The sequence below is a fragment of the Crotalus tigris genome, unplaced genomic scaffold, assembly GCF_016545835.1.
Source record: "Crotalus tigris isolate CLP2741 ecotype Arizona unplaced genomic scaffold, ASM1654583v1 scf7180000024372.1857965, whole genome shotgun sequence".
Lineage (NCBI taxonomy): Eukaryota > Metazoa > Chordata > Lepidosauria > Squamata > Viperidae > Crotalus > Crotalus tigris.
In genome coordinates, this window is record NW_024100542.1 from 258,650 (window position 1) to 283,902 (window position 25,253).

General features: G+C 40.2%; 1 protein-coding gene across 4 annotated transcripts in view; it reads right to left on the minus strand.

Moving 5' to 3' along the window:
- Positions 1-25,253, minus strand: part of LOC120301235 (complement factor H-like) — a 99,317-nt gene that overhangs the window by 25,231 nt on the left and 48,833 nt on the right. For 2 of the 4 annotated variants that reach the window (XM_039328177.1, XM_039328175.1), the window contains 7 exons: positions 24,184-24,363; positions 19,072-19,245; positions 16,107-16,289; positions 15,098-15,277; positions 11,423-11,575; positions 4,270-4,440; positions 3,669-3,842 (listed from right to left, as the gene is read on the minus strand). In XM_039328177.1, the coding sequence (XP_039184111.1) occupies positions 3,669-3,842; positions 4,270-4,440; positions 11,423-11,575; positions 15,098-15,277; positions 16,107-16,289; positions 19,072-19,245; positions 24,184-24,363 (1,215 nt within the window). The remainder of the gene's footprint in view (positions 1-3,668; positions 3,843-4,269; positions 4,441-11,422; positions 11,576-15,097; positions 15,278-16,106; positions 16,290-19,071; positions 19,246-24,183; positions 24,364-25,253) is intronic. The other 2 variants (XM_039328178.1, XM_039328176.1) reach the window with 2 other exon arrangements.

Genomic DNA, 25,253 nt, shown 5'->3' on the forward strand with positions numbered 1-25,253 from the left:
CCTGGAATTTTCCAAAGCGTAACGGAAAATACCTTGAGGGGTATACCAGGGGTTTGCCCCTACTTTGCTGATGTCTTAATTGCTGGAGATTCCACTCAAAATTTAGCTGAGAGATTGAGGGCTGTCCTGCTGCGGTTCCGGAATACAGACCTCAAGCTTAAAAAAGACAAATGTAAAATTGGGGTGCCTTCTACAGATTTTCTGGGATTCAAAATTGATGCCAATGGGATTCATCCTGCTGAGTCCAAATTAAAAGCTATCATGCAAGCTCCTAGGCCTAGGTCCAAAGCTGAACTACAAGCTTTTCTGGGCCTCTTGAATTTCTATAATTCATTCATTCCTAACAAGGCTAATGTAGCTGAACCACTTCATAGGCTTCTGGACAAACAGGCAGTGTGGCAGTGTCACAAGCACATGAAGCAAGCTTTAATGAGGTTAAGGCCTTACTCACATCCAATAGTGTGCTTGCACATTTTAATGAAACTCTCCCTGTGTGCATCGCTTGTGATGCCTCCCCTTATGGGGTGGGAGCAGTACTTAGCCACCTTAGACCATATGGAACTCAGGTTCCTATTGCGTATTACTCCAGAACCTTGTCTTCTGCTGAGTGAAACTATGCCCAGATAGACAAGGAGGCCTTAGCTGTTGTTGCTGGAATTAAAAAATTCCATGATTTTTTATATGGCAGACATTTCACAGTCTACACTGACCATAAGCCTTTGTTGGGGTTGTTTACTACAAACAAACAAACCCCCCATATCATCTCCCCCAGGATGCTGAGATGGTCAATCTTTCTGTCAGCCTATGATTTTTCTTTAGTTCACAAACCTGGCAAAGAAATGGGCCATGCTGATGGCCTCAGTAGATTACCCTTACAAGTAGTGGAAGCTGATCCTGCCCCTGCCATCAATATCCTTTCCATTCAGGCACTGCCTGAGTCACCTTTAAATGCCAGGGATGTGGCTGCTGAATCAGCCACAGATCTCACACTCTCTCGTGTCTTATCCTGGGTTTTGTCTGGATGGCCAGAGAGTTGTCCAGGCACTGAGTTTCAGAGTTTCTGGCTTAAGAGACATGAGTTATCCACTTTTCAGGGTTGTCTGCTGTGGGGCAGCAGAGTTGTTATTCCTACCTCAATGAGGTCTAAAGTCTTAGGTTCCCTTCACGAGGGTCATCCTGGCATTGTAAGAATGAAGGTGCTTGTGCGCAGCCATTTGTGGTGGCCTGGGTTAGACAAGGAAATTGAGGCTAAGGTGCACACTTGCCACATTTGTCAGTGCTCACACCCAGAAATGCCCCAGGCTCCTGTGCATAGATGGGAGGAAACACAGTCACCTTGGTCTAGGGTGCACATCGATTACGCTGGGCCCTTTCAGGGTCAATTCTTCTTGTCCTGGTTGATAGCTATTCAAAATGACTTGAGCTTGTACCTGTCTCTTCAACCACCACTGCCAAGACCATTCAAGTACTGAGGGGGATTTTTGCTGCACATGGGCTTCCGGATGTGTTGGTGTCTGACAACGGCCCTCAATTCACCTCTTCCGAATTCCAAGCTTTCTTACAGGCCAACATGATTCGTCATGCCACCTCTGCACCTTTCCACCCTTCCACCAACGGTATGGCTGAACAGATGGTCCGCATCACCAAGGATGCTTTAAAGAAACTGACCTATGGGGACTGGCACCACAAGTTGGCAGATTTTCTTCTTGCATACCACACCACACCTTCAACTTCTACTGGGAAAAGCCCAGCTGAACTTCGCTGGGGGCGCAAACTGATTACTAAACTTGACCGGTTGCACCCGGACAGACTGCCTCCTAAGATTACACAACCCAGGGCACTGAAGCAATTGAAAATGGGTGTCCCAGTATGGACCTGTAACTATGGGCCAAGTCACTTGTGGGTTCCTGCTGTAGTTTGCAAGGTTACAGGTCCCTTGTTGTACGAGGTCTCGTTGGGTGATGGTTGTGTCCTTCAGCAGCATATCGACCAGCTGTGTATAAGACTGGACTTACCCTCAGAAACTCCTGGGCCTTTTCCAGGGGGGGAAGAGGGACCTCAATGGGCAAAGGGATGGGTGTTGGCAGCAGCCGGGCCCCAACAGAGAGGCCACAGAAGGCCTACTCCAAGATTCCGCGAGTGTTCCAAACAGGAATCCATGGGAACTAGGATGCACACAGGCACCAGTGCCTACTCCAGTCAGGGAGAATAACCGGGAGCATCCTAATAACTCAAACATTGCAAGGGAGCTGGCAAACAACCAGTCTAGTTGGCCCAGTACTGCTACTGTTTCCAGAAGGAGGTATTCACACCGGGAGGTGGCCGGAGAGGCACATCCCACTTCTGACACCTCCGGCACAGATGGGGGGGGGCAACTGAGTTTTGGGGAAATACTGAAGCCCCAGACAGTCCCATTACGGAACTGGGGAGCGAAGGAATGCATCCCCCTGATAGGTCCAGTATGGGCCTGGGAGGCACTGCAGAGTTGCCTAACAGTGGCAGTTCTATAGAGGGGCCAGAGAGCCTGCAACTAGGTAAGCCAACCAGGTTATTGGGAGAACAAAGTCCTGTTCTGACGAGCCCAGTGGGCACGGGGCACGGTCCATAAGGACCACCAGGGTCTGATAGAGGGGGCAAATCCATGTCATCCTCTGGGGAAAATGGAATTGGGAATTCTCAGGGTTTAAGGAGGTCACAGAGAGTCAAGAGATCTCCTAAGTACCTTGAGGACTTTGTAACACTGCTGGCAAAGCAGAAACAGTGAGAAGGTGTCTGCTGTTGGGAGCAATGGGAATATGGGTGTTGGGTATTAATGCCCAGAACAATAACCCAGTAACATTGGAGCCTGGGTTGGCACATCACGCTCGTGTTGAGGTCGCGTGTAACTATCCATATGGTTATTAGTCTTAGCCAGGGGGGGAAAGGGGTGTTGTGTCCTGAGCCTGCAAAGGCAGGCTTGGGATGTTGCAACGGTCCCGGGCAGTTGCAAGCGGCCCGGGACCAGACTGGCTGGTGCCTGCTTCGCGCGCATGCGCGAGGAGCAAAGCATGCCAAATGTTGCCATTTGGTCTGGGGAAAGTTCTTAAGAGAGGCAGAGAGGCCTGCGTGCCTCAGAGCTGAAACGGAGCTGAAGAAACAACAATAAAAGCTTCTTAACTCTACGAGATGCTCTGTGATTTATTGCCATTAAGCTGAGGACTCAAAATCAACTATGTAAATTATTAAAATAATTTTAATAAGGTTATTCTATCTTCAAAGGAGAAAACCAAGGCACAAGTTCTGAATGACCACTGAACTGAAGACAGAGGTTATGTCCCATTGAAGCCCTGGTAGAAGCAAATCTACAAAAAGCTAAACATAAAGTAAGCAAGTGACTTTAACTTCAAGCACCAGATCATAGTGACAAAAAGTATGACTATTCCTACTACAGCTAGGAATTATGCATTAAATTTAATTATTGATGCTCTATGGATTTATTATCACTCTCATTCATGTTCTATCAGTGTGCTTAATAAACTGGAACTGGAACATGTAACTTGGAATCTTTTTGTAGGCTAGTTCCTCTAAATTAAGGACAGACTGATATTACCCAATCTGGACCATTGTGTTATTCATTTTAGTTATTTTATACATTGGCATTTCAAAAGAAAAAAAGTACTATTTCTTACCTTTGCAAACAGGTAGCTCAGACCATTTCTTATTTTCACATGTTACAGTATTTATTTGACTAACTTTAAAACCTGAAACGCAAGTATACTTCACAACTTCACCAGGAAAAAATGTGCGGTTCTCAATTTCTAGTACACCATTGCCAATTTGAGGAGGAGGTTCACATCGTAAATCTAGAAGCAGGGGACACAGGAAGGTTTGTTAATTAAAGAAATAAAATATCATAAAGAAATTTCTATTGTGTCTCTATAGCAAATCTCTTTTAATGAAATGTGATTCAGAAAACAAACCTCTATGCAAAAAAATCAGCTGCTATTGGAGCAGTTGATAAAGGCTCAAGATGCTGTCAGTCCTTCCATCCTAAGCTCCTCCCTCTTGATCATGTGATCCAGAGAAACACAGAGGCAACATGTACGATCTGTAAAGAACCTGCTCTTGGAACAGAGCACATGCGTATACAGAGAGGCCACTGTGGATAAATGGCTGTGAAGAATTCCATAAGCCATGCTCTGAATGTTCTCCCTACCTTTTTGATCCTTACACTTTATCTGTAATATTCATGTTTTTTTAAAAAATAAAGGCAAAACTGAGCATACAAACCAAGACAGCGTGGAGGTGTTTGCCATTTTCCATCATCACACTTTATTTTTTGTGGGCCTTGAAGAAGGAAATGTTCTTGACACTGGAAGCTGATTTCTTCTTCGCTCCTGTAGATTCTCATCTCGGCTATATTAATGGCATTGGGAAGCTGAGGTGGTGGAGGGCAGGTTTCTTTAACAAAAACATCTTATAATTAAAACTTGGTTAGGACTAGAGCTGAAAATTATCTCATTTCTACTTCATTCAAAGAAGATGAATCCGAAGTATTTTCCTAGGAGGTTTTTACAGTATGTTGAATCTCTTGTCTCCTGTGATTGAGAATTCATAATCACAAAGAGATTGAAATTTTAATTGTATTTGTATGATACAATTATCAGGGCTTATTTAAGTCAGGCTTTCAGATGAGTTATAGGGTGAAATTTGCTTTATCCAGTTGGCAAATGGCTACCAGAGCTGACACAAATAATATTTGTGGTGCCCTTCACATTTTTGGTAGCTTTCCATACATTTGATTATGATATTCTCTCTTTGGCAACTGAAGCTTGGAGAAACTTATGGTTCTCATTTTTCTTGATTGCTGATGTCCACATGTGATGCTGGGGAAGTAGATTTGGGTACTACGGCCATCAGATTCTGCTGACCCACAGGCTTCTATCCTTATTCCTGTCAGTCAATAATTGCATTAAGTTTCAGGAGATATTTGTTTGTTTGCAGATCAACACTTATAGTAAGAAATAAACAGCAGGCAAAAATTAACCACTTTCAAAGTTAAATAGCAACCAGATCCTAATAATAGTACTTTAACAATAGGTCTTAGTACAGGGCATGCAATTAATCCACAATGTTCTGTGAAAGAGATCAGTTTGGAACATTTTCCTAAAGAAAAATGCTATTCCAGAAGTCTAGTGCTACTACTGAGGATCAGTGATTTTATATCTCAGTCCTCCCCCCTCATTTCCTGGAAATTGAATATCACAAGCACCTTCTCCATGTAAACTGGCTGATTGTGATTGGAGACCTGCAACTATAGAGGTTTTATAGATCAAAACCAAGAATTGACCCTGGAAATCTATTGAGAACTAGTGAAAGACCTTATGTGCTATTCTTTCCCTTGCCAGTCTCTCATTGTCTGTGGGGTAGACTGCTTGCATAGTGAGAATCCTTGACTAATCATTTCATCCTCCAGAAATTTTCTCCAAGATTTAGCACCTAACAGCATGCTCTGATTAGGTCTCTAGTCGTTGCTATATAGACTTTCCTTTCCACATTGATACAGAATGCCAGGAATGACCCAACTGGGGAACAAACAATAACAAAAAACTATAGATACCATCTCGTATCAAACCATAGCAAATCTTTTTTCTATATTTATCTCAATCATTATTTTGTGCTATCTGCTCTCATATCAGTCTGTTTTTCCACAAAATAACATTTCAGTATCCAAATTTAAATCATGATGTCTGTTTCTTCCAATTCTAACCCTTTGCGGTCACCTAGTACTCATAATTCATCCTTAAACTTTTCACCTGAAAACTCTCACAAAAGAGCCATTTGTTCCCTTTGATCATTACTGGAACTTCACTACAATCATGAAACTCTCAATGGTACATATAAAACAACTATAGTGAAAGACATATAAGATCAAAACCAATTCAACAGTCACAAACTCAATTAGAACAATTACCAATTACATAAAATAGCAATATGAGTCACTGTTGCAAGATCCTTTTACTTTAAGCCCACAATTGGTGAAGCAGAAGGAATCATCAAACTTTGCAGCCATGACATTAGTGAAATTACACTAGTGAAATTTAACTGTATTGCTACTTGGCAGATATAAAAGTAGTTTTCAGAATTGATCATAAATTAGATTAAGGTGGACAAGCTGATATTGAACTGTAGTGTGAGGAAAGGCTACCAGTTAGCACAAAGACAGATAACCAATTGAAACCATTCTTCTAATTCAGGTAAAGTTTCTCCATTCAACACAATATTTGCTTATCTACGAATGGAACAAAAAATAATTTAATTAATGCAAATGAAGTTAGGATGCCTCCCATATTCCCACAATTTTGGGAAGGAATGAAGACATGCCTTGTAGCCTAAATATTAAAATAGTTACATTTTATTTTAATATATTTCTTATCAATTTATAGGGTTTTTTCATTTATTGTAAATTAACTGACTTTGAAACATTTGAGGAAGGACAAAATATACTGTATGTATGATTTTCCAACAATATATATATATATATTGTTGGAAACTGGACAACTTCCTCACACACCTCAACAGCCTACACCCCAAAATACAGTTCACCATGGAAACAGAAACTAACAAACAACTTCCCTTCCTGGATGTCTTAGTCTACAAGAAATCCAATGGCTCCCTAGGACACACCATCTACCAGAAGAAAACACACACAAACCGCTATCTGCACGCTCTCTCACACCACCACCCAGCACAGATCAACTCTGTAGCCAAGACACTCATCTCCAGAACAAAACGCTTAGCTGACGAACAACACCTACAACCCGAACTACACACTCTCACCAATGTACTAACATCCAATGGATTCCATAGAAATAAGATTACAAACCTAATCCAAAACGAAACCCCCACTAAAATCCAAGACAAAGAACAAGAAAACGGCAAAGCCATCCTCCCATACATAAAAGGCATCACAGACAGAATCAGTAAGATCCTCCATAAACACAACATCAAAACAGCATTCTGCACAAACAGAAAAATATCCACCATCCTTAGAAACCCCAAAGATAAAAGTGAATTAGAAAATCAAGGAGTATACAAAATCCCATGCACCACTTGTCCCACCACATACATCGGACAAACCAACAGAAGAATAAGTGCACGCATTGAAGAACATAAGAACTCAGTCAAAAAGAGGAACCAACATCTTCCCTGGTCCAACACCTTAAAGCCACAGGACATGAAATTGACTTTAAAAATACCAGAACCATTGCCAAAAGTGAACATTTTAATAACAGAATAATCAGAGAAGCCATCGAGATAGAAAAAACGCCCACACAGCATGAACAAACGAGATGATACCTCCCGCCTACCAGCCATTTGGAAACCTGCCCTTATTGACAAACGACTCCCTAACACAAAAAATGATACCAGACCCATACTCACAAAAACCACACAGGATGTTACCACCACACATCCACGCAAAAAGCAAACCCAAAGCCACACCGACAATGAGGCACGACCACAAACCAGAAGCCAGACCACAGCTGCATCATTAGCCACTTTAAACCCCTCCAATCCATACATGAAGCAAACTGACACCCACCATGAAGATGAGGCACAACCACGAACACAAAGCCAAAAAATAGCAAGGCAGCCCACCATCTTAAACTCCCCTGCAACTCAGACTAACCTGAGAACAACCAAACAGAACACTCCCCCAGCCAATCAGAGCACAGCCAAGCCCCTAACCATTCAGAACACACCTCCACCCAATCAGAACACAGCCAAGCTCCCACCCAATCAGTTCATACTCCCACTGGCAGTTAAAAGGAAGAAACAGCTAAGACCACACATTGCTGCTCAAAGCACGAAGCTGAAAACACCAGCCTGAAGATGACGAATGACTTCGTCGAAACGTCGCCAAGACACTTCCAATTTTACGCGGGAGAAAACCCGAACAACCAAAGACCTATATACAAATACCCGCGAAAACCTCAGAAAACAAATATCGAACCTCTACGGGGAGGAAATCCACCATCTGACCAGGACCTATGAAAAACTTGAAGTCCAAAGAGCTTCCATTTTATGTGACCTCGCATTCCTACGTAACTGCCGAGATCAAAATCTAATCCCCACATGTTTCCAACTGAAATTCCACTCCAACTCTGCAGCCACCAAACGGATCCTGAAAAGAACAGAATTGGCCCTAATCAGAAATGAACTTCACACAAAAAGATTCCTCCTAGACCGAATTAACAAAGATCTCCTCACACTCCACCTCAAACTCAGCAACAAGATCCACCCCGCACTTTGGGACAAATCCAAACAACTCGCCGTCTGGAGAGCCGAAACACAGACCACCCTCAAGACAGATACACACACCAACAAACTCCGAAGACTACAAGAACGCCAGAAACAAACCCCTCCTCCCTCACAGCCACACATGAAACAAACAGTGCATAACATCTCAGATAGGATCCTCACCAAAGCCGAAACCAATGTCCTTTCCAAAGGATTCAACTTTGCAGTCGCTCCCAAACACATCCCCACTGAAACCATTATATGTGAGTTGAAACCAGCCTGACCAAAATCAACCCCGATGACGCTAACAAAATCAGACTCAAAATCACCAACATCCTCTGCACCAGCAAGCCACCCAAAAGCAACTTACCCAAAGAGGAACAGACAGCACTACGTAACCTGAAAGAAGACACCAGCATAATAATCCTACCAGCAGACAAGGGCAACGCCACGGTGGTTATGAACACATCTGACTACCAAACCAAATTAACCAACCTACTCCAAGACTCCACATACAAACCCCTAAATACAGATCCCACCACCTACCTGGAAAAAACCACCAGAACCAAGATAAAAGCCTCCCCCATTAGCGAAGAGATCCAGCAAAGAATCATTCCCAGAGAGAAATCATCCAGATGCCCTAAACTCTATGGTCTCCCCAAGATACACAAAGAAGGAACCCCACTCAGACCTATAGTCAGCTCCATAGGCTCACCTCTACAAAACCTAGCCAAATTTCTCGCCAAACAACTACAGCCCTATGCAGAATCCATCACCTCACACGTAAAAAACTCATTCCAGTTTATAGAGATCATAAAGAAACAAAGCTTACAGCCCAGCGACCTACTAGTGAGCTTCGATGTCATATCCCTCTTCACCCAAGTGCCTATCAAAGAAGCCTTGACAGCTATTCAAAACAAATATAACCCCCCCAAACACATCTTAGATCTGACCAACCACTGCCTATCCAACACATACTTCATCTATAACGGACAAAAATACAAACAAACAGAAGGAGCACCCATGGGATCACCCCTCTCACCTGTCATTGCCAACCTCTACATGGAACACTTTGAAACCCAAGCTCTAGAAAAATCGGATCACAAACCCAAACTCTGGCTCAGATATGTAGACGACACCTTCATAATCTGGCCACATGGGAAAGAAAAACTGGACAACTTCCTCACACACCTCAACAGCCTACACCCCAAAATACAGTTCACCATGGAAACAGAAGCTAACAACCAACTTCCCTTCCTGGATGTCTTAGTCTACAAGAAATCCAATGGCTCCCTAGGACACACCATCTACCAGAAGAAAACACACACAAACCGCTATCTGCACGCTCTCTCACACCACCACCCAGCACAGATCAACTCTGTAGCCAAGACACTCATCTCCAGAACAAAACGCTTAGCTGACGAACAACACCTAAAACCCGAACTACACACTCTCACCAATGTACTAACATCCAATGGATTCCATAGAAATAAGATTACAAACCTAATCCAAAAAGAAACCCCCACCAAAATCCAAGACAAAGAACAAGAAAACGGCAAAGCCCTCCTCCCATACATAAAAGGCACCACAGACAGAATCAGTAAGATCCTTCATAAACACAACATCAAAACAGCATTCTGCACAAACAGAAAAATATCCACCATCCTTAGAAACCCCAAAGATAAAATTGAATTAGAAAATCAAGGAGTATACGAAATCCCATGCACCACTTGTCCCACCACATACATCGGACAAACCAACAGAAGAATAAGTGCACGCATTGAAGAACATAAGAACTCAGTCAAAAAAGAGGAACCAACATCTTCCCTGGTCCAACACCTTAAAGCCACAGGACATGAAATTGACTTTAAAAATACCAGAACCATTGCCAAAAGTGAACATTTTAATAACAGAATAATCAGAGAAGCCATCGAGATAGAAAAACGCCCACACAGCATGAACAAGCGAGATGATACCTCCCGCCTACCAGCCATTTGGAAACCTGCCCTTATTGACAAACGACTCCCTAACCCCAAAATCTTAAACCCCTCTGCAACTCAGACTAACCTGAGCACAACCAAACAGAACACTCCCCCAGCCAATCAGAGCACAGCCAAGCCCCTAACCATTCAGAACACACCTCCACCCAATCAGAACACAGCCAAGCTCCCATCCAATCAGTTCATACCCTCACTGGCAGTTAAAAGGAAGAAACAGCTAAACCACACATTGCTGCTCAAAGCAAGAAGCTGAAAACACCAGCCTGAAGATGACGAATGGGACTTCGTCGAAACGTCGCCAAGACACTTCCAATTTTACGCGGGAGAAAACCCGAACAACCAAGACCCTACATATATATATATATATATATATATATATATATATATATATATATATATATATGTTTTATATCTATATAAAAGTGAAAGATTTATTCTTAATGAAGATATTTTTAAATTAACTAGGAGCAATATAATGGTGCAAATGGTCTTCTTAAGCAGCAGAAATTCTGAAACATATTCCAGTGAATTGTTTTAATATGCCAAGAAATCTGTATGGATGTCTCCATGTAAGTGCCAAAAGTCAAAGATGAATTCCGTACTAGATTTGCATGCATTTGTTCTGTATAAATTCATCTAAATTTCTTAAACGATAAAAGATTCAAAGCAAACAACCTTTGTAATGTGACAAATGAAATTTTATCACTGAATTTAGATTGTTGCCCAATGGGGGAAAGTGAGCAAAAGTATGCTGTCCAAATGCAGACTAGAACACTAGTTGAGTTGAGCTGCTGCTATGAAAGAAACAAAATAGTTACTAAGGAAAAAACCAACTGATTTTAAGGCTAATGCTATATTTCCTTTTATCCTTGAATTGTTGAGAAGGATTTTTTTTTACATGGCTAAATTATCTTTTCTTTTGAAATGGATACATTCACACTGTCTCACTACCACATCAGATTAGACAAAGCATGCCAAGCTCATGGGATCATGATGGAGCTTTTCAGAAGAAATTGTGTGCCCTCAAAAGATGTTATGTAGGAAGACAATCCTCAGGTGTGCCCCACTTTTTATTTTTTAGATATGATTAACATCATCCTATTGAAGAAACCATAATCTTGTACATAGCATGCAAATGATACCTTTACACTGTGGCTTGGGAAACCATGATCCATCAACACATTTTGTTCGCTGCAGATTGGAACCACAGCGGTAGGTTGCAAACTGGTTGGTCTTAAACAAATTTCCTGGTTGAAAGTCTGCATGCTGTAGACGTGCACAACTTCGTGGATTAACTAACAATTCAAATATTGTTACATAAGTATTTAAATAATAAATCAATTATTGTTCTGTTTATTTATATAATCCATTCTCCTTCTTCTGCACTATCTGACTTCATATTCCAAGTACATCTATCAAAAATATATTGATCAATTTCTGGTTTATTCATCTGTTATCTACTCTGATTGACAGATTGTACTCTCTTTCTACTCTCCTATGTAGGATTTTAGATTTGATGTGCTCCTCAAATTAAACTTCAGACAGAAAGTTGTCTTAATGAGGTGGGTAGTATTCAGATTGGACTGATAAATAAACAAACAAACAAACCTGGATAATCTTATCCCTTTCTTTTCTGTTCCCACTCTGCATTTCAAGGCTGCCAGTTATACATCTCCCCTATTGTGAGGAACATAGAAATCCTAATCTATGGCTGACTATCTTGAAAACCATTCAACAAAAAATGAAAGCTATAGGTTGACCCCTCTTCTCTGTGACAGCCCCTGAAATATTGGAACACTGCTATCATGTCACTCCTAGTTCTTTTCTTTTTTAGACTAGACATACTCAGTTCCTGCATCTGTTCATCATATGTTTTAGCCTCCAGCCCCAAATCGTCTTTGCTGCTCTTCTCTGCACCCTTTTAAGAGTTTCAACGTCTTTTTTATCATGGTGACAAAAGTGATGAAGTATTCCAAATGTGGTCTTACCAAAGCACTATAAAGCGGTAGTAGTAGTAGTAGTAGTAGTAGTGGTGGTGGTGGTGGTGGTGGTAATAATAATAAAGTTAAAAGGGACCTTGGAGGTCATCTAGTCCAAGCCCCTGCTCAGGGAGAAAACCCTATACCATTTCAGACAAATGGCTGTCCAGTCTCTTCTTAAAAACTTCCAGTGTTGGAGCATTCACCACTTCTGGAGGCAGGTTGTTCCACTGGTTAATTGTTCTGTCAGGAAGTTTCTCCTTAGTTCTAGGTTGCTTCTCTCCTTGATTAGTTTCCATCTGTTGCTTCTTGTTCTGCCTTCAGGCACTTTGGAGAATATCTTGACTCCCTCTTCTTTGTGGCAGCCCCTGAGATATTGGAACACTGCTCAAATGTCCCCCTCGTCCTTCTCTTCATTAAACTAGGCATATAATCATTCCTTAAATGTTTTAGCCTCCAGTCCTCTAATCACCTTTGTTGCTCTTCTCTGTACTCTTTCTAGAATCTCATCATATTTTTTACATTGTGGTGACCAAAACTGGATGCACTATTCCAAGTGTGGCCTTACCAAGGCATTGTAAAGTGGTCTTAATACTTCACATGATCTTGATTCTATCTCTCTGTTAATGCAGCCTAGCACTGTGTTGGCTTTTTTGGCAGCTGCAGCACACTACTGGCTCATAACTGTTTGTCCACTAGGATTCCGAGATCCCTCTCACAGTTGCTACTATTGAGCAAGGTACCCCCTATACTATACCTGTACATTTGACTTTTCTTGCCTATATGTAGAAACTTACTTTTTTCACCACTGAATTTCATTTTGTTAGATAGCGCCCAGTGTTCAAGTCTGTCCAGATCCTCCTGTATCATAAGCCTATCTTCTTAAGTGTTGGCTATTCCTGCCAGCTTGGTGTCATCTGTAAATTTGATCAGTTCCCCATCTATCCCCTCGTCCAAATTGCTGATGAAGATGTTGAAAAGCACTGGCCCTAGAACAGAGCCCTGGGGCACCCCACTACACACTTCCCTCCATGTAGATGCAGTTACATTGAGGACCACACGCTGAGTATGGCTGGTCAGCCAGCTACAAATCTATCTGGTGGTGATGCTGTCTAACTCATGTTTTTTCTATCTTATCAAGTAGTAGGTCTATAATAATAGTAGTAAAGTTGGAAGGGACCTTGGAGGTCATCTAGTCCAACCCCCTGCTCGGGCAGGAAACCCTACACCATTTCGGACAAATGGTTGTCCAGTCTCTTCTTAAAAACTTCCAGTGTTGGAGCATTTACTGCTTCTGGAGGCAAGCTGTTCCACTGATTAATTGTTCTCACTGTCAGGAAGTTTCTCCTTAGTTCTAGGTTGCTTCTCTCCTTGATTAGTTTCCACCCGTTGCTTCTTGTCCTGCCTTCAGGTGCTTTGGAAAATAGCTTAATTCCCTCTTCTTTATGGCAGCCCCTGAGATATTGGAATACTGCTATCATGTGTTGTGATCTACTTTAACAAATGCCTTACTGAATCCAAGTAAATTATATACATTTCATGTAACCTTGATAATATTCTTCTGTTGATATAGCCTAGGACTTCTTTGGCTTTTTCGGCAGTTGCAGCACACTGCTGTCTCATTTTTAATTGGTTGTCCACTGAGACTCCTTGATCCTTCTTAAAGTTACTGCTGTTGAACCACATACTACCTGTTCTATATCTGTGCATTTGATTTTTCTAGTCTAAGAGTAAAACCTTACTTTTCTCACCATTGAATTGCATTTTGCAATTCATTTGCACTGAATTTGCATTTTATAATCTGCCAGTTTTTCATTATAATGATGATTAAGCCCTTGGTTCACTCCCTGGACCACTAGAACAGTTTATTGACTGGGTTACCTAAGACTTCACTCTGCTCTTTAATTTGTGTCCAGAATGCTAATGTTTGTACTATTCTGAACCTTCCCTATTTTTCTCTTACCTCCTTTTAATATCACTTGTTACTTAATTGGGAGTTTGAGAACTCTAACATTTGAACTGAGGGGGTCAATGCATTGTGTCCTGCACAATCAATTATTTGGCTGCTAGTTCAGGTACCTGTGAGCTTGAACCAATAGCTATAACTTGGATCATTTGGTTCTACTGTGTACTAGAAGAGCCACATCATGTTTTTATCATCAGAGACTGTTTCTATAAATAGACATAATCCCACCAGGATTATGTTTGGGATTGAATCATTTTCAAAAGCACTAAAATGCTTCTTTTCCATAGCCCCTGTGAAAATCCCTTAAAATAAATATGTCATTTGGAATGTCTAGAAATTAATATTGTTATTACATGCAGTCAGAACAATGAACATGACTTACTTGGATTATTATCTATCATAGACGTTTTAATTTGTTTCTTATGTTATAACTCACTGGAATATATTATTGAATTAATTGGCTTTTATCTCTTTGCTGAGCCAAATTGTAAGTGCGTAATAATTAAAACAACTATGAACATTGTTTAATAAATACTGCTAGGTACAGACTGCGTAAACAAACATTAGTCAAACTGAAAGTATCTTTTGTATGTCTCATATTTTTCAAAAGGGGTTGCTAACACTGTTCTGTGTATCTCCCCATTATCTTTGAGGACTCTCATTTAAATAGGGATCAGACTGGAAAAGTAAGGCACCTGTGAACCACACTGGCATAAACCAATTCAATATAACCTAGACCTCCTTGCGGCAGATCCCACTGTTAATCCACTGAATAACACTTCTGAGCAATCATGTCAATAATAAATACTAATGTAATCCAAGACAAGCTTAAAATTCATTTCTGTAGGGTTAGCCATAACGCTCTAGCTTACCAAGACATGATGGTAGTTCCCATTGTCCATGAAGACACTTGGCTGGGTTGGTCCCAATAATGACAGATCGTTTTTGGCATTTGTATTCCACGGTTTCACCATGCCTGTATATGGATGCCGTAGCATCAACAGGACTTCCCTTTGTAATTTTTTGAGGTGGTCCACAAGTTTTTGCTTCTTCTGTTGAAAAGCAGCAGGAAAAGATGTTATTACATAAAGGTATTAATTATTTAGCTCTTCCAGCAATTTGCCCCTCTGTTTCATGTACCTATTGTAACTCTGTTATCATAAATAAATAAATAAATACTGTACATATAGAACATTAAGAATAGTTTTTATTTTTTCATTTTTGTTAGAGGCCTTAAATATTTTTGACAGAAAGTGCTCATCAAATCAAGAAGGCAAATATATGTGGACTCTCAGTTTGTACTATATTACCATGACTTACATATTTTTATTGCCAATTGCTGCAATTTTTTGTCAAGTTATTATTTAATTTGCAATATTGAAGTCTCCAAACCTGTGATGGTATTTTTAATATGAATTGATAAACCAGCTAGCTATATTAAGCCCACATTCATTTTACTTCCAGTACTTTTTCCCAAATTTTCCGGATATCATGCTGTCTCTAGCAATGTCTTATTCTACCATTTGTACTAACAAAGCCATGGAAATGCTACAAAGAGAAGGACAGCTCTCAATTTCTACTTCCTATTGCAAGTAATGAGGACCCAAGTACTAGAAGTAAGCACAGGAATACATTCATGATTCATGAGATTATTAGGATAAATCAGAATACTTTAATTCCTCTATAATTTTGTTAGTTAAGCACTGGAAAGTAATCTTACCCTTCCATTCTCTACTAATAATGCATTGGAATCTGTTATGAAGAAAGATTCCAGTTTGCACACCATGGACCCTCCTCCCCACCTCTCCCTCCCCCCCCAAGCTAAGTGGAAGGAACTACCATGTTACATCTACAAGACTATCTGCTCATATTTCTGCTTACCTATGCATGATGGTAAGGGTGCCCATTCACCATCCACACACTCTATGATTTTTGATCCATGAAGTGCAAATGAGATATCACACTGAACTTCCAAAAGATCACCATGCTGATATACTGCTTTACGTTCACCGGTAACCATGCCATGTGAAATCCTGGGTAATGCCTGACAAGATTTAACATTTTCTAGAAAAAAAGAGAATATCACTTTTATTTTGAATGTTTACTCAAGTCCCAGAGGGATATGCATGAATATTGTTATTGTTGTATATATAACAATATATCTATTACAACAATCACAGGAACAAAAGCAGTAGTAGATAATGTTTATGAAAAATGTTAGTATAAGTCTGGTGTCCAAGAGTATATTTTAGAAATAACTTTAAAAACATAAATAAGTATTTTTTGTGTCTGCTATAGCTATTTGTTACTCATTTTCTCCCTTTCCCTCAAAAAGATGCAAAAAGATGTGGATTAAGTTTGCAATGTCTTTAAAGATATGTGAAGTTGTACTAATACGTGGACCTCTCTTCAGCAAAGCCTAGATATGAGTTTCCAATAATTGTCTTCTTCAAAGCCTGTGGAAAGTTAGAAGAGGATCAGCTCTCCTGACTTGGTACTAACCAAAAGGGGGAAAAAACATTGACTGAATGAACATGGGAATGAACAATGAATGAAAATATTAGAAAGTTGAGGGAAGTTATATTTAGAACAGAGTGCTCCGTTTTAAGAAAAGTAACACTGAACATGGTCAAACATTTATCTTAAATGCCTAGAAGGAATCCCCAGAGGGCTCGATGGTTAAATATCTGAGCAAAGACAACTGTCTCCTTCAGATTAAATACTGAAGAAAACTCAGAAATAAATTAGCTTTTGTTGTTAGGTCTTCCATGGCTAAAAGAAAAGGAACCTTTGTTATCATCAATCACAGTTACATTCTGGACTAGCTTAGGAGCTTGGGAAATGGCGCACTTATTGAGGAGTTTCTTCTTATTCCAGGGCTGGTTCCAGTCAATGTAAGGTGGAGCAGTGTAGTCTGAACTTCTTGGTTGGTGGGGGTGACTAAAGGCTTAGCTCCATCTTTTTCTAAATACCTACATGAAGCTGTTAGGGGAGGTCATTCCCAGTTTTTGTGCAGTATTATCATATTTCAATTATACCTGCTTTACATTTTTGTTCCTAGTTGTTCAAATGAAACTGTCATAGTTCTGTCATAGTATCTGGATGGCTGTGAGGATCTGAGTGGGGAAGAACAGACTTTAGATCCAGCCTAACAAGACCAAGTGGCTATAAGTTATTGGCCTTATCAGTCAACCTTGACTCTCAGCAGGGTTGCACCTCCTTGCTTGGGTTCAGGTCATACTTCTTGCACACATGGCTCCTACTTGAAGAGCAGGTGGCAATTGTGGCCAGGGGAGCCTTTGAAAAACTTCATTTTACATGCCAACTGTGCTTGATCCTGGATCAGACCAAAAAAATAGACATCATAGAAGCCTAAAATACATTTTATTGATATTGGATATAGCATTCTTGCCGATCTGAATGTGTTTCCATTCCTCCTTCTTTTATATGTCCTGTAAATTAGATTGGTTTTTGTACATTTGGGCTTCTGCAATATTTCTTTCTCACTGACTTAGTAACAGCTCTTCCTTGTCTCTATCAAAGTCATCCTCTTTAATCTTTATAGGGGAACTTCTCACAGTCATTGATGCCTTAGTCACCTCCTGATTGAATTATTGCAATGTGCTGTACATGGGACTGTGCTTGAAGACCATCTGGAAAATTCACTTCATCCAGAATGCAATGATATGAGTAATTATGTATGTCTATCATTTTGCCCACAAGACCTATGTACTCTGTGAGCTGTTGTGGCTCCCAACAGGCTTCAAAATGCATTTTTAGGTGCAGGTTACCATCTATAAAGCCCTATATGGGATAGGATTGGCTACTTGCAGGGCCAACTGCTCCCAAGAGTATATATTGATCTGATTTCCTTCATTGGGAAAATGTGGGGCCCAGGTTATGTGCCTTTCTGAAGGATGCACCAGCCTTTTTGAAACATTTTCCCTCAATATAGAATTGGTCCTCATCTTAAAGACCTTTGGAAAAGCAGCTAAGATTTTTCCTTGTCCTTTGGATCAGGAGAATCAGATTTTTTCAAATAAATAGTTTCTTACCATCATTTTATTTTCCTAGAAGGTGTTAACGGAATGTTTTTCTCATTATTTGTTCATCATATTTTCTTTTTGTATGGTTCTTCTTGAGCTGAGGGTTATACTAGAAGTCTTCTGTTACTTGTTTATATATTTTTTCTTTATGATATTCTTAATATTTTTTTCTTTTCTGTTTTTCTTTCTCTTTTTTCATCATTTTCTGCACTTCTTATTTTTCTTTTTTACTTTGTATTTTTACTGTTTTAATTGTAATCTTTTATAAAGTTTAATAAAAATGGTGTGTTTTTTAATGACTGCAATTAAAAACGGACTGCCAATCCAGCTGTTACTTGTCAATACAGGAGAACTACCATTTCTTTCTTTTTGCAATATGCATTTCTGGTTTTGTGTAGGTGGTCTGTTTAAGCCTAATAAATATCTGTATTGAGAGTATCAAAATAGCATACCATAACAGACTTGTAATTCTGCTATCTGACTTCTTTTTCAAAAGTCCTATTAATATAATGAAAAAGAAATTGCCTCTAAACTATATAAAAAAAACTGAAAAACAATATTACTATTCATATAAACATTTTCTATTTACAATTTATGAATACAGTTTTGCTGTTATGTTGCATTTCTATAAATGGAGATGTTCATTCAAAGCATCCTGCTAAGATAAATCTGTTTATTGGCCAATGATTGGCTTTCCTCACACAATCTAGAAAACAGAACATATTTTTTAAAAAACCTGTCCCTATTTTCCCTCCTCCTGCCTCAAATACAGTAATAATTCTTAAACTGCCCATATTTACCTTTACAGACTGGAGGCAGTGGAGACCATCCAAAGTGATAACATTGTGCAGATTCAGGGCCAACTCTTGTGAATCCTGTGTCACAGTTAAAATGCACCACCATTTTATGCTGAAATACGTCCTCTCTTGGATCAATTGTGCCATTTTCCAAAAATGGAGCATGACATAGAAATGCTATAAAAATGTTGAATTAAATAGAATAAGGTGATTTCAGAATGAAACTGCTTGCCAGAAGGCTTGAAGCACTTATGCTTATATATAAAATAAACATGATTTTAGATTCCTTATGAGTTCTACTATACATTCCTCAGAATTTGCCAGTATTATACTGGAGTGGAGTGGTGGTGCTGATTGTTATTTGGGAATCCTTTATGGCTTCTGAGGGCCACCAGGTCACCAGGTGGGAGACCCTGTTCATTAAACTGTCCTCTAGGGATTAATTGGGATTGTTGCTATTGTTCCTGCTGTACAATATCCTCCCTGCCTGAGCTCTTTCATTCCATTTCTAGGATGGCAGTGTAGTTCCCCAGACTTCAGAGGACTTCCATTTGCCTTCTCTAGGAGTGGAGTCAGATGTCTCAGGAATTCATGCCCATTTTGATGATCATGGGCTTAACCAGAGCCCAACATGGGATAATGATCATACTCCAGATCTGGTTTCCTGTTGGAGTTGTGGCTGTGTCATTTGAAATTGGGGGAGCTTTCAGTGTCTTAGATGACACCCTGATTACCATGCGATTCTGTAGTGCCACTATGGTTCCATTAGATTGGTCTGTCTTGGGCAATGGATATATAGATGTTGGGGGAGCTGGATTATCAAGTCTTTTGAAACTAAGAATTTTGTGATTAATCTTTAAAAATATTTCTCAATAAATCAATTTGATTTGTACATATACATCCATCAAAATAAAAATCAATATCAAGTAGGTTAGGTCGAATAAGGAATTTGATCTAAACAATAAAAAGCTGCTTTAACAATATTTCAACAGATATTAAACTTTGCATTGTTCACCTCAAAGGGGCTTTTCAGGAGGCAACTGCAGTTTCAGTTGCCTCCTGAATAAGCATCTTTGGGACAACCATGACCTGGATGACTGAGAATCTCCATAGACATTTTGCATTATTCAATAAAAATTATATCTTGGACATTGGACTCCACTTCATTTGTATAGAAAAGAAATGGGTAAATTAATCTATTATCAGAGATTAAATCAGACTATATTTCAATGAAACATGTTTTTGCAATGCCTAAAATCATTAAATTAGGTCATGTTATTCGTGGTGTTTTCCATCTTAGGATTTGTCCTAGGGTTGCTTGTTTCTGTACTGTGCTTGTCTAATCACACAGTAAAGCTGTCAATGCACAATGTGATGAGGAGTTTTGTTTTTCAGTCAGCTTGTCTCAAAGCCTGATGCTTATTGGTCCAAGGTCACCCAGCTGCTTTGAGACGAAGACTTAAAACTGGATTTCCCTGCACCTAGTCCAGTATCATTACACCATGCTGGCTCTCCCTAACATAGACTGTGGATGGATGATTATAATGAGATATGGTTATCCTTTTTATTATTTATATTATTTTTATGTTTTTTTATTTAAAATCTGTGAATATATGATAAATAAATTATTATTGAGAAAGTATAGCTAGTATTTAGAAATTACTGGAAGAACAAATGGGAGAAAATTAAATACATGATTAATTATCCTGAATTATTCTACTTTTTTTAAAGTTTCTATTTGAAAAGCCAATTTCTGGAAAGTAATTTAGGACTATAATACTTTTAAGTATACCCAAGTGTAAATGCCCCTTGATGGATTACTGCCTTGTCGTGGCGAAGGGGCTTGTGTAACTCAATGAAGCTATAAGCTATGCCGTGCAGGGCCACCCAAGACGGACTGGTTATAGCAGAGAGTTCTGACTAAATGTGATCCACTGGAGAAGGAAATGGCAAACCACTCCAGTATCTTTGCCATGAAAACCCCATGGACAGTACTAAAAGGAAAAAAAGATATGACGCTGGAAGATGAGCCCCTCAGGTCAGAAGGTGTCCAATATGCTACTGGGGAAGAGCAGAGGGCTAGTACTAGTAGCGCCAGAAAGAATGAAGCGACTGGGCCAAAGCCGAAAGGACGCTCAGCTGTGGATATATCTGGTGGTGAAAGGAAAGTCCGATGCTGTAAAGATTTTTTCTCCATAGGAACCCGGAATGTAAGATCCATGAATCAAGGCAAGCTAGATGTAGTCAAAAAAGAGATGACAAGACTGAACATTGACATCTTAGGAATCAGCGAACTAAAATGGACAGGAATGGGTAAATTTAACTCAGATGACCATAAGGTATACTGCTGTGGGCAAGAATCCCTCAGAAGAAATGGAGTAGCCTTCATAGTCAATAAAAGAATAGGAAAAGCAATACTGGGATACAATCCCCAAAATGACAGAATGATCTCAATTTGAATCCAAGGCAAACCATTCAATATCACAATAATCCAAATCTATGCCCCAACCACTGGTGCTGAAGACGATGAAATTGACCGGTTCTATGAAGCCCTACAGCACCTTATAGAATTAACACCAAAAAATGATGTCCTTATCATCATGGGGGATTGGAATGCTAAGGTAGGAAGCCAAAAGATAACCAGAATAACAGGCAAGTTTGGACTTGGAGTACAAAATGAAGCAGGGCACAGGCTAATAGAATTTTGTCAAGAGAATACGATGGTCATAACAAACACTCTTTTCCAACAACCCAAGAGATGTCTCTACACATGGACATCACCAGACGGTCAACATAGAAATCAGATTGACTATGTGCTCTGCAGCCAAAGATGGAGAAGCTGTATACAGTCAGTAAAAACAAGACCAGGAGCTGACTGTGGCTCAGATCATGAGCTTCTCGTTGCAAAATTTAGGCTTAAATTGAAAAAAGTAGGGAAAAACACTAGGCCACTCAGATATGAACTAAATCATATTCCTGATGAATATACAGTAGAGGTGACAAATAGATTTAAGGAACTGGATCTGATAGACAGAGTGCCTGAAGAACTATGGATGGAAGTTCTCAACATTGTACAAGAGATAGCAACTAAAACCATCCCAAAGAAAAAGAAATGCAAGAAAGCAAAATGGTTGTCTGAGGAAGCTTTGCAAATAGCTGAGAAAAGAAGGGAAGCAAAAGGCAAAGGAGAAAGAGAAAGATATACCCAATTGAATGCAGAATTCCAGAGAGTAGCTAGAAGAGATAAGAATGCCTTCTTAAATGAACAGTGCAAAGAAATAGAAGAAAACAACAGAATAGGGAGGACCAGAGATCTCTTCAAGAAAATTGGAGATATGAAGGGAACGTTTCATGCAAAGATGGGCATGATAAAGGACCAAAATGGCAGAGACCTAACAGAGGCAGAAGAGATTAAGAAGACATGGCAAAACTACACAGAAGAACTATACAAGAATGAGCTTAACATCCCAGATAACCACAATGAGATGGTCACTGACCTCGAACCAGACATCCTAGAATGTGAAGTGAAATGGGCCTTAGAAAATCTGAGCAACAACAAAGCTAGTGGAGGTGACAGTATTCCAGCTGAGCTATTCAAAATCTTAAAAGACGATGCCGTAAAAGTGCTACACTCAATTTGCCAGCAAATTTGGAAACAGTGGCCACAGGATTGGAAAAGGTCAGTTTACATTCCAATTCCAAAGAAAGGCAATGTCAAAGAATGTTCAAACTATCGCACCATTGCACTCATTTCACATGCTAGTAAAGTTTTATGCTTAAAATCCTACAAGCTAGGCTCCAGCAGTATGTGGATCGAGAACTACTAGAAGTACAGGCAGGATTTCGAAGAGGCAGAGGAGCTAGAGATCAAATTGGCAACATACGCTGGATCATGGAGAAAGCTAGGGAGTTCCAGAAAAACATCTACTTCTGCTTCATTGACTATGCAAAAGCCTTTGATCGTGTGGATCACAACAAATTGTGGCAAGTTCTTAAAGAGATGGGAGTACCAGACCATCTCATTTGTCTCCTGAGAAACCTATATGCGGGTCAAGAAGCAACAGTGAGAACCGAACACGGAACCACTGATTGGTTCAAAATTGGAAAAGGAGTCCGGCAAGGCTGTATACTGTCACCCTGCCTATTTAACTTATATGCAGAGCACATCATGAGAAAGGCAGGGCTAGATGAATCAAAAGTTGGAATTAAGATTGCCGGGAGAAATATCAACAACCTAAGATATGCAGATGATACCACTCTAATGGCAGAAAGTGAAGAGGAACTAAAGAGCCTCTTGATGCGGGTGAAGAAGGATAGTGCAAAAGTTGGCTTGAAACTCAACATTAAGAAAACCAAAATCATGGCATCCGGCCCTCTCAATTCCTGGCAAATAGATGGGGAAGAAATGGAGGTAGTGACAGATTTTATTTTTCTGGGCTCCAAGATCACCTCAGATGGGGACTGCAGCCAAGAAATTAAAAGACGCTTGCTCCTGGGGAGGAAAGCTATGGCAAATCTAGACAGCATTCTAAAAAGCAGAGACATCACCCTGCCAACAAAAGTGCGTATAGTCCAGGCCATGGTTTTCCCAGTTGCAATGTATGGCTGTGAAAGTTGGACCATAAGAAAGGCTGAGCGCAAAAGAATTGAGGCCTTTGAACTATGGTGCTGGAGAAGACTCCGGCGAGTCCCTTGGACTGCAAGGCGTTCAAACCGGTCAGTCCTAGAAGAGATCAACCCCGACTGCTCTTTAGAAGGCCAGATCCTGAAGTTGAAACTCAAGTACTTTGGCCACCTAATGAGAAGGAAGGATTCACTGGAGAAGAGCCTAATGCTGGGAAAGATTGAGGGCAATAGAAGAAGGGGACGACAGAGAGTGAGATGGCTGGATGGAGTCACTGAAGCAGTAGGTGTGAATTTAAATGGACTCCAGAAGATGGTAGAGGACAGGAAGACCTGGAGGAACGTTGTCCATGGGGTCGCGATGGGTCGGACACGACTTCGCAGTTAACAACAACAAAATGTAAATGCAACATTATGGAAATCATCAGGAAAATATTCTTGATGAACTGATTTAGACAATAGGATTATTAGACTGGTGTTTCATTAACTTACCCACACATCTAGGAGGAGTAGGTTCCCAACCTTTCTCAGTGCACATCACGGTGTCACTGATGCTACTTTTAGTGATTTCAAACCCCTCTTTACATTCATAGTGAAGTACGTCTCCAGGAAAAAAAACAGGCTTAGTTGTGTTGAAGATAAAATTATCTGCAGGTGACTCTAAGCATGTCCCTGAGGAATCAAAGAGTGGATATTATTAATGTCTCAGTTCTTTTTTCGTGAATCTAAGTTGTAAGCGCAACAATTCTCACCAAAGAATGACCTCTTAGGTATAGACCAGTGGTGGCAAACCTATGGCATGGATGCCAGAAGTGGCACTCAGAGCCCTCTCTGTGGGCACACGCACCGTTGCCCCAGTCCTAAGCCTTCAGCTGGGTTTTATAAAACCTTTTTGCTTTAGGCCTCTGCCGCCATGTACAAAAAAAAAAAAAAAGTTCAATCAATCAGTCAATTTCAACTTCTTGCGTGGAAAAAAAAAGATCTTGCAAAGTTGGAATTGATTGATTGAACTTTTTAGTCCCACGCAGTCTGCTATTACCACCGCAGCCACGCCCACCCAATGGGCCACAACCCCCTAATGGGCCACGACCACCCGGCACCCAATGATGCATAAGTGGGTTTTGGGTTGCAGTTTGGGCACTCGGTCTCTAAAAGGTTCATCATCACTGGTATAAGCCCATGCACAAAGCAAATGATGAGTTGATATAAATAGGTTCTCACTGCTTCATGCTAGTGATTTTGGCAAACATGGTTAGTTGCTTTTCAACCAGGTCAGGAGGTCACATTAGACAATTTGGTCTTCCAGACTGGTTCACTGGCCCTTTCATGATTCTAGCATCTGAACACAGATGCATAGTTTTTCAGGATTGTGCTGAAGTTGTGGCTATCTAAGGTACTGCAGACAGTCGCTCTGTGAGCACTTTGTTTCTTTCAGCAGTTTTTGCTTTTGAACCTGAACTAAATTTTGTCCTTATTATATGTTGTGCAGAGAACATGGCATATGCTCAACAGGTTTTCTTGTCATTTTACCAGTTTAAGGGGATATAACTCTCTCTGTAAAT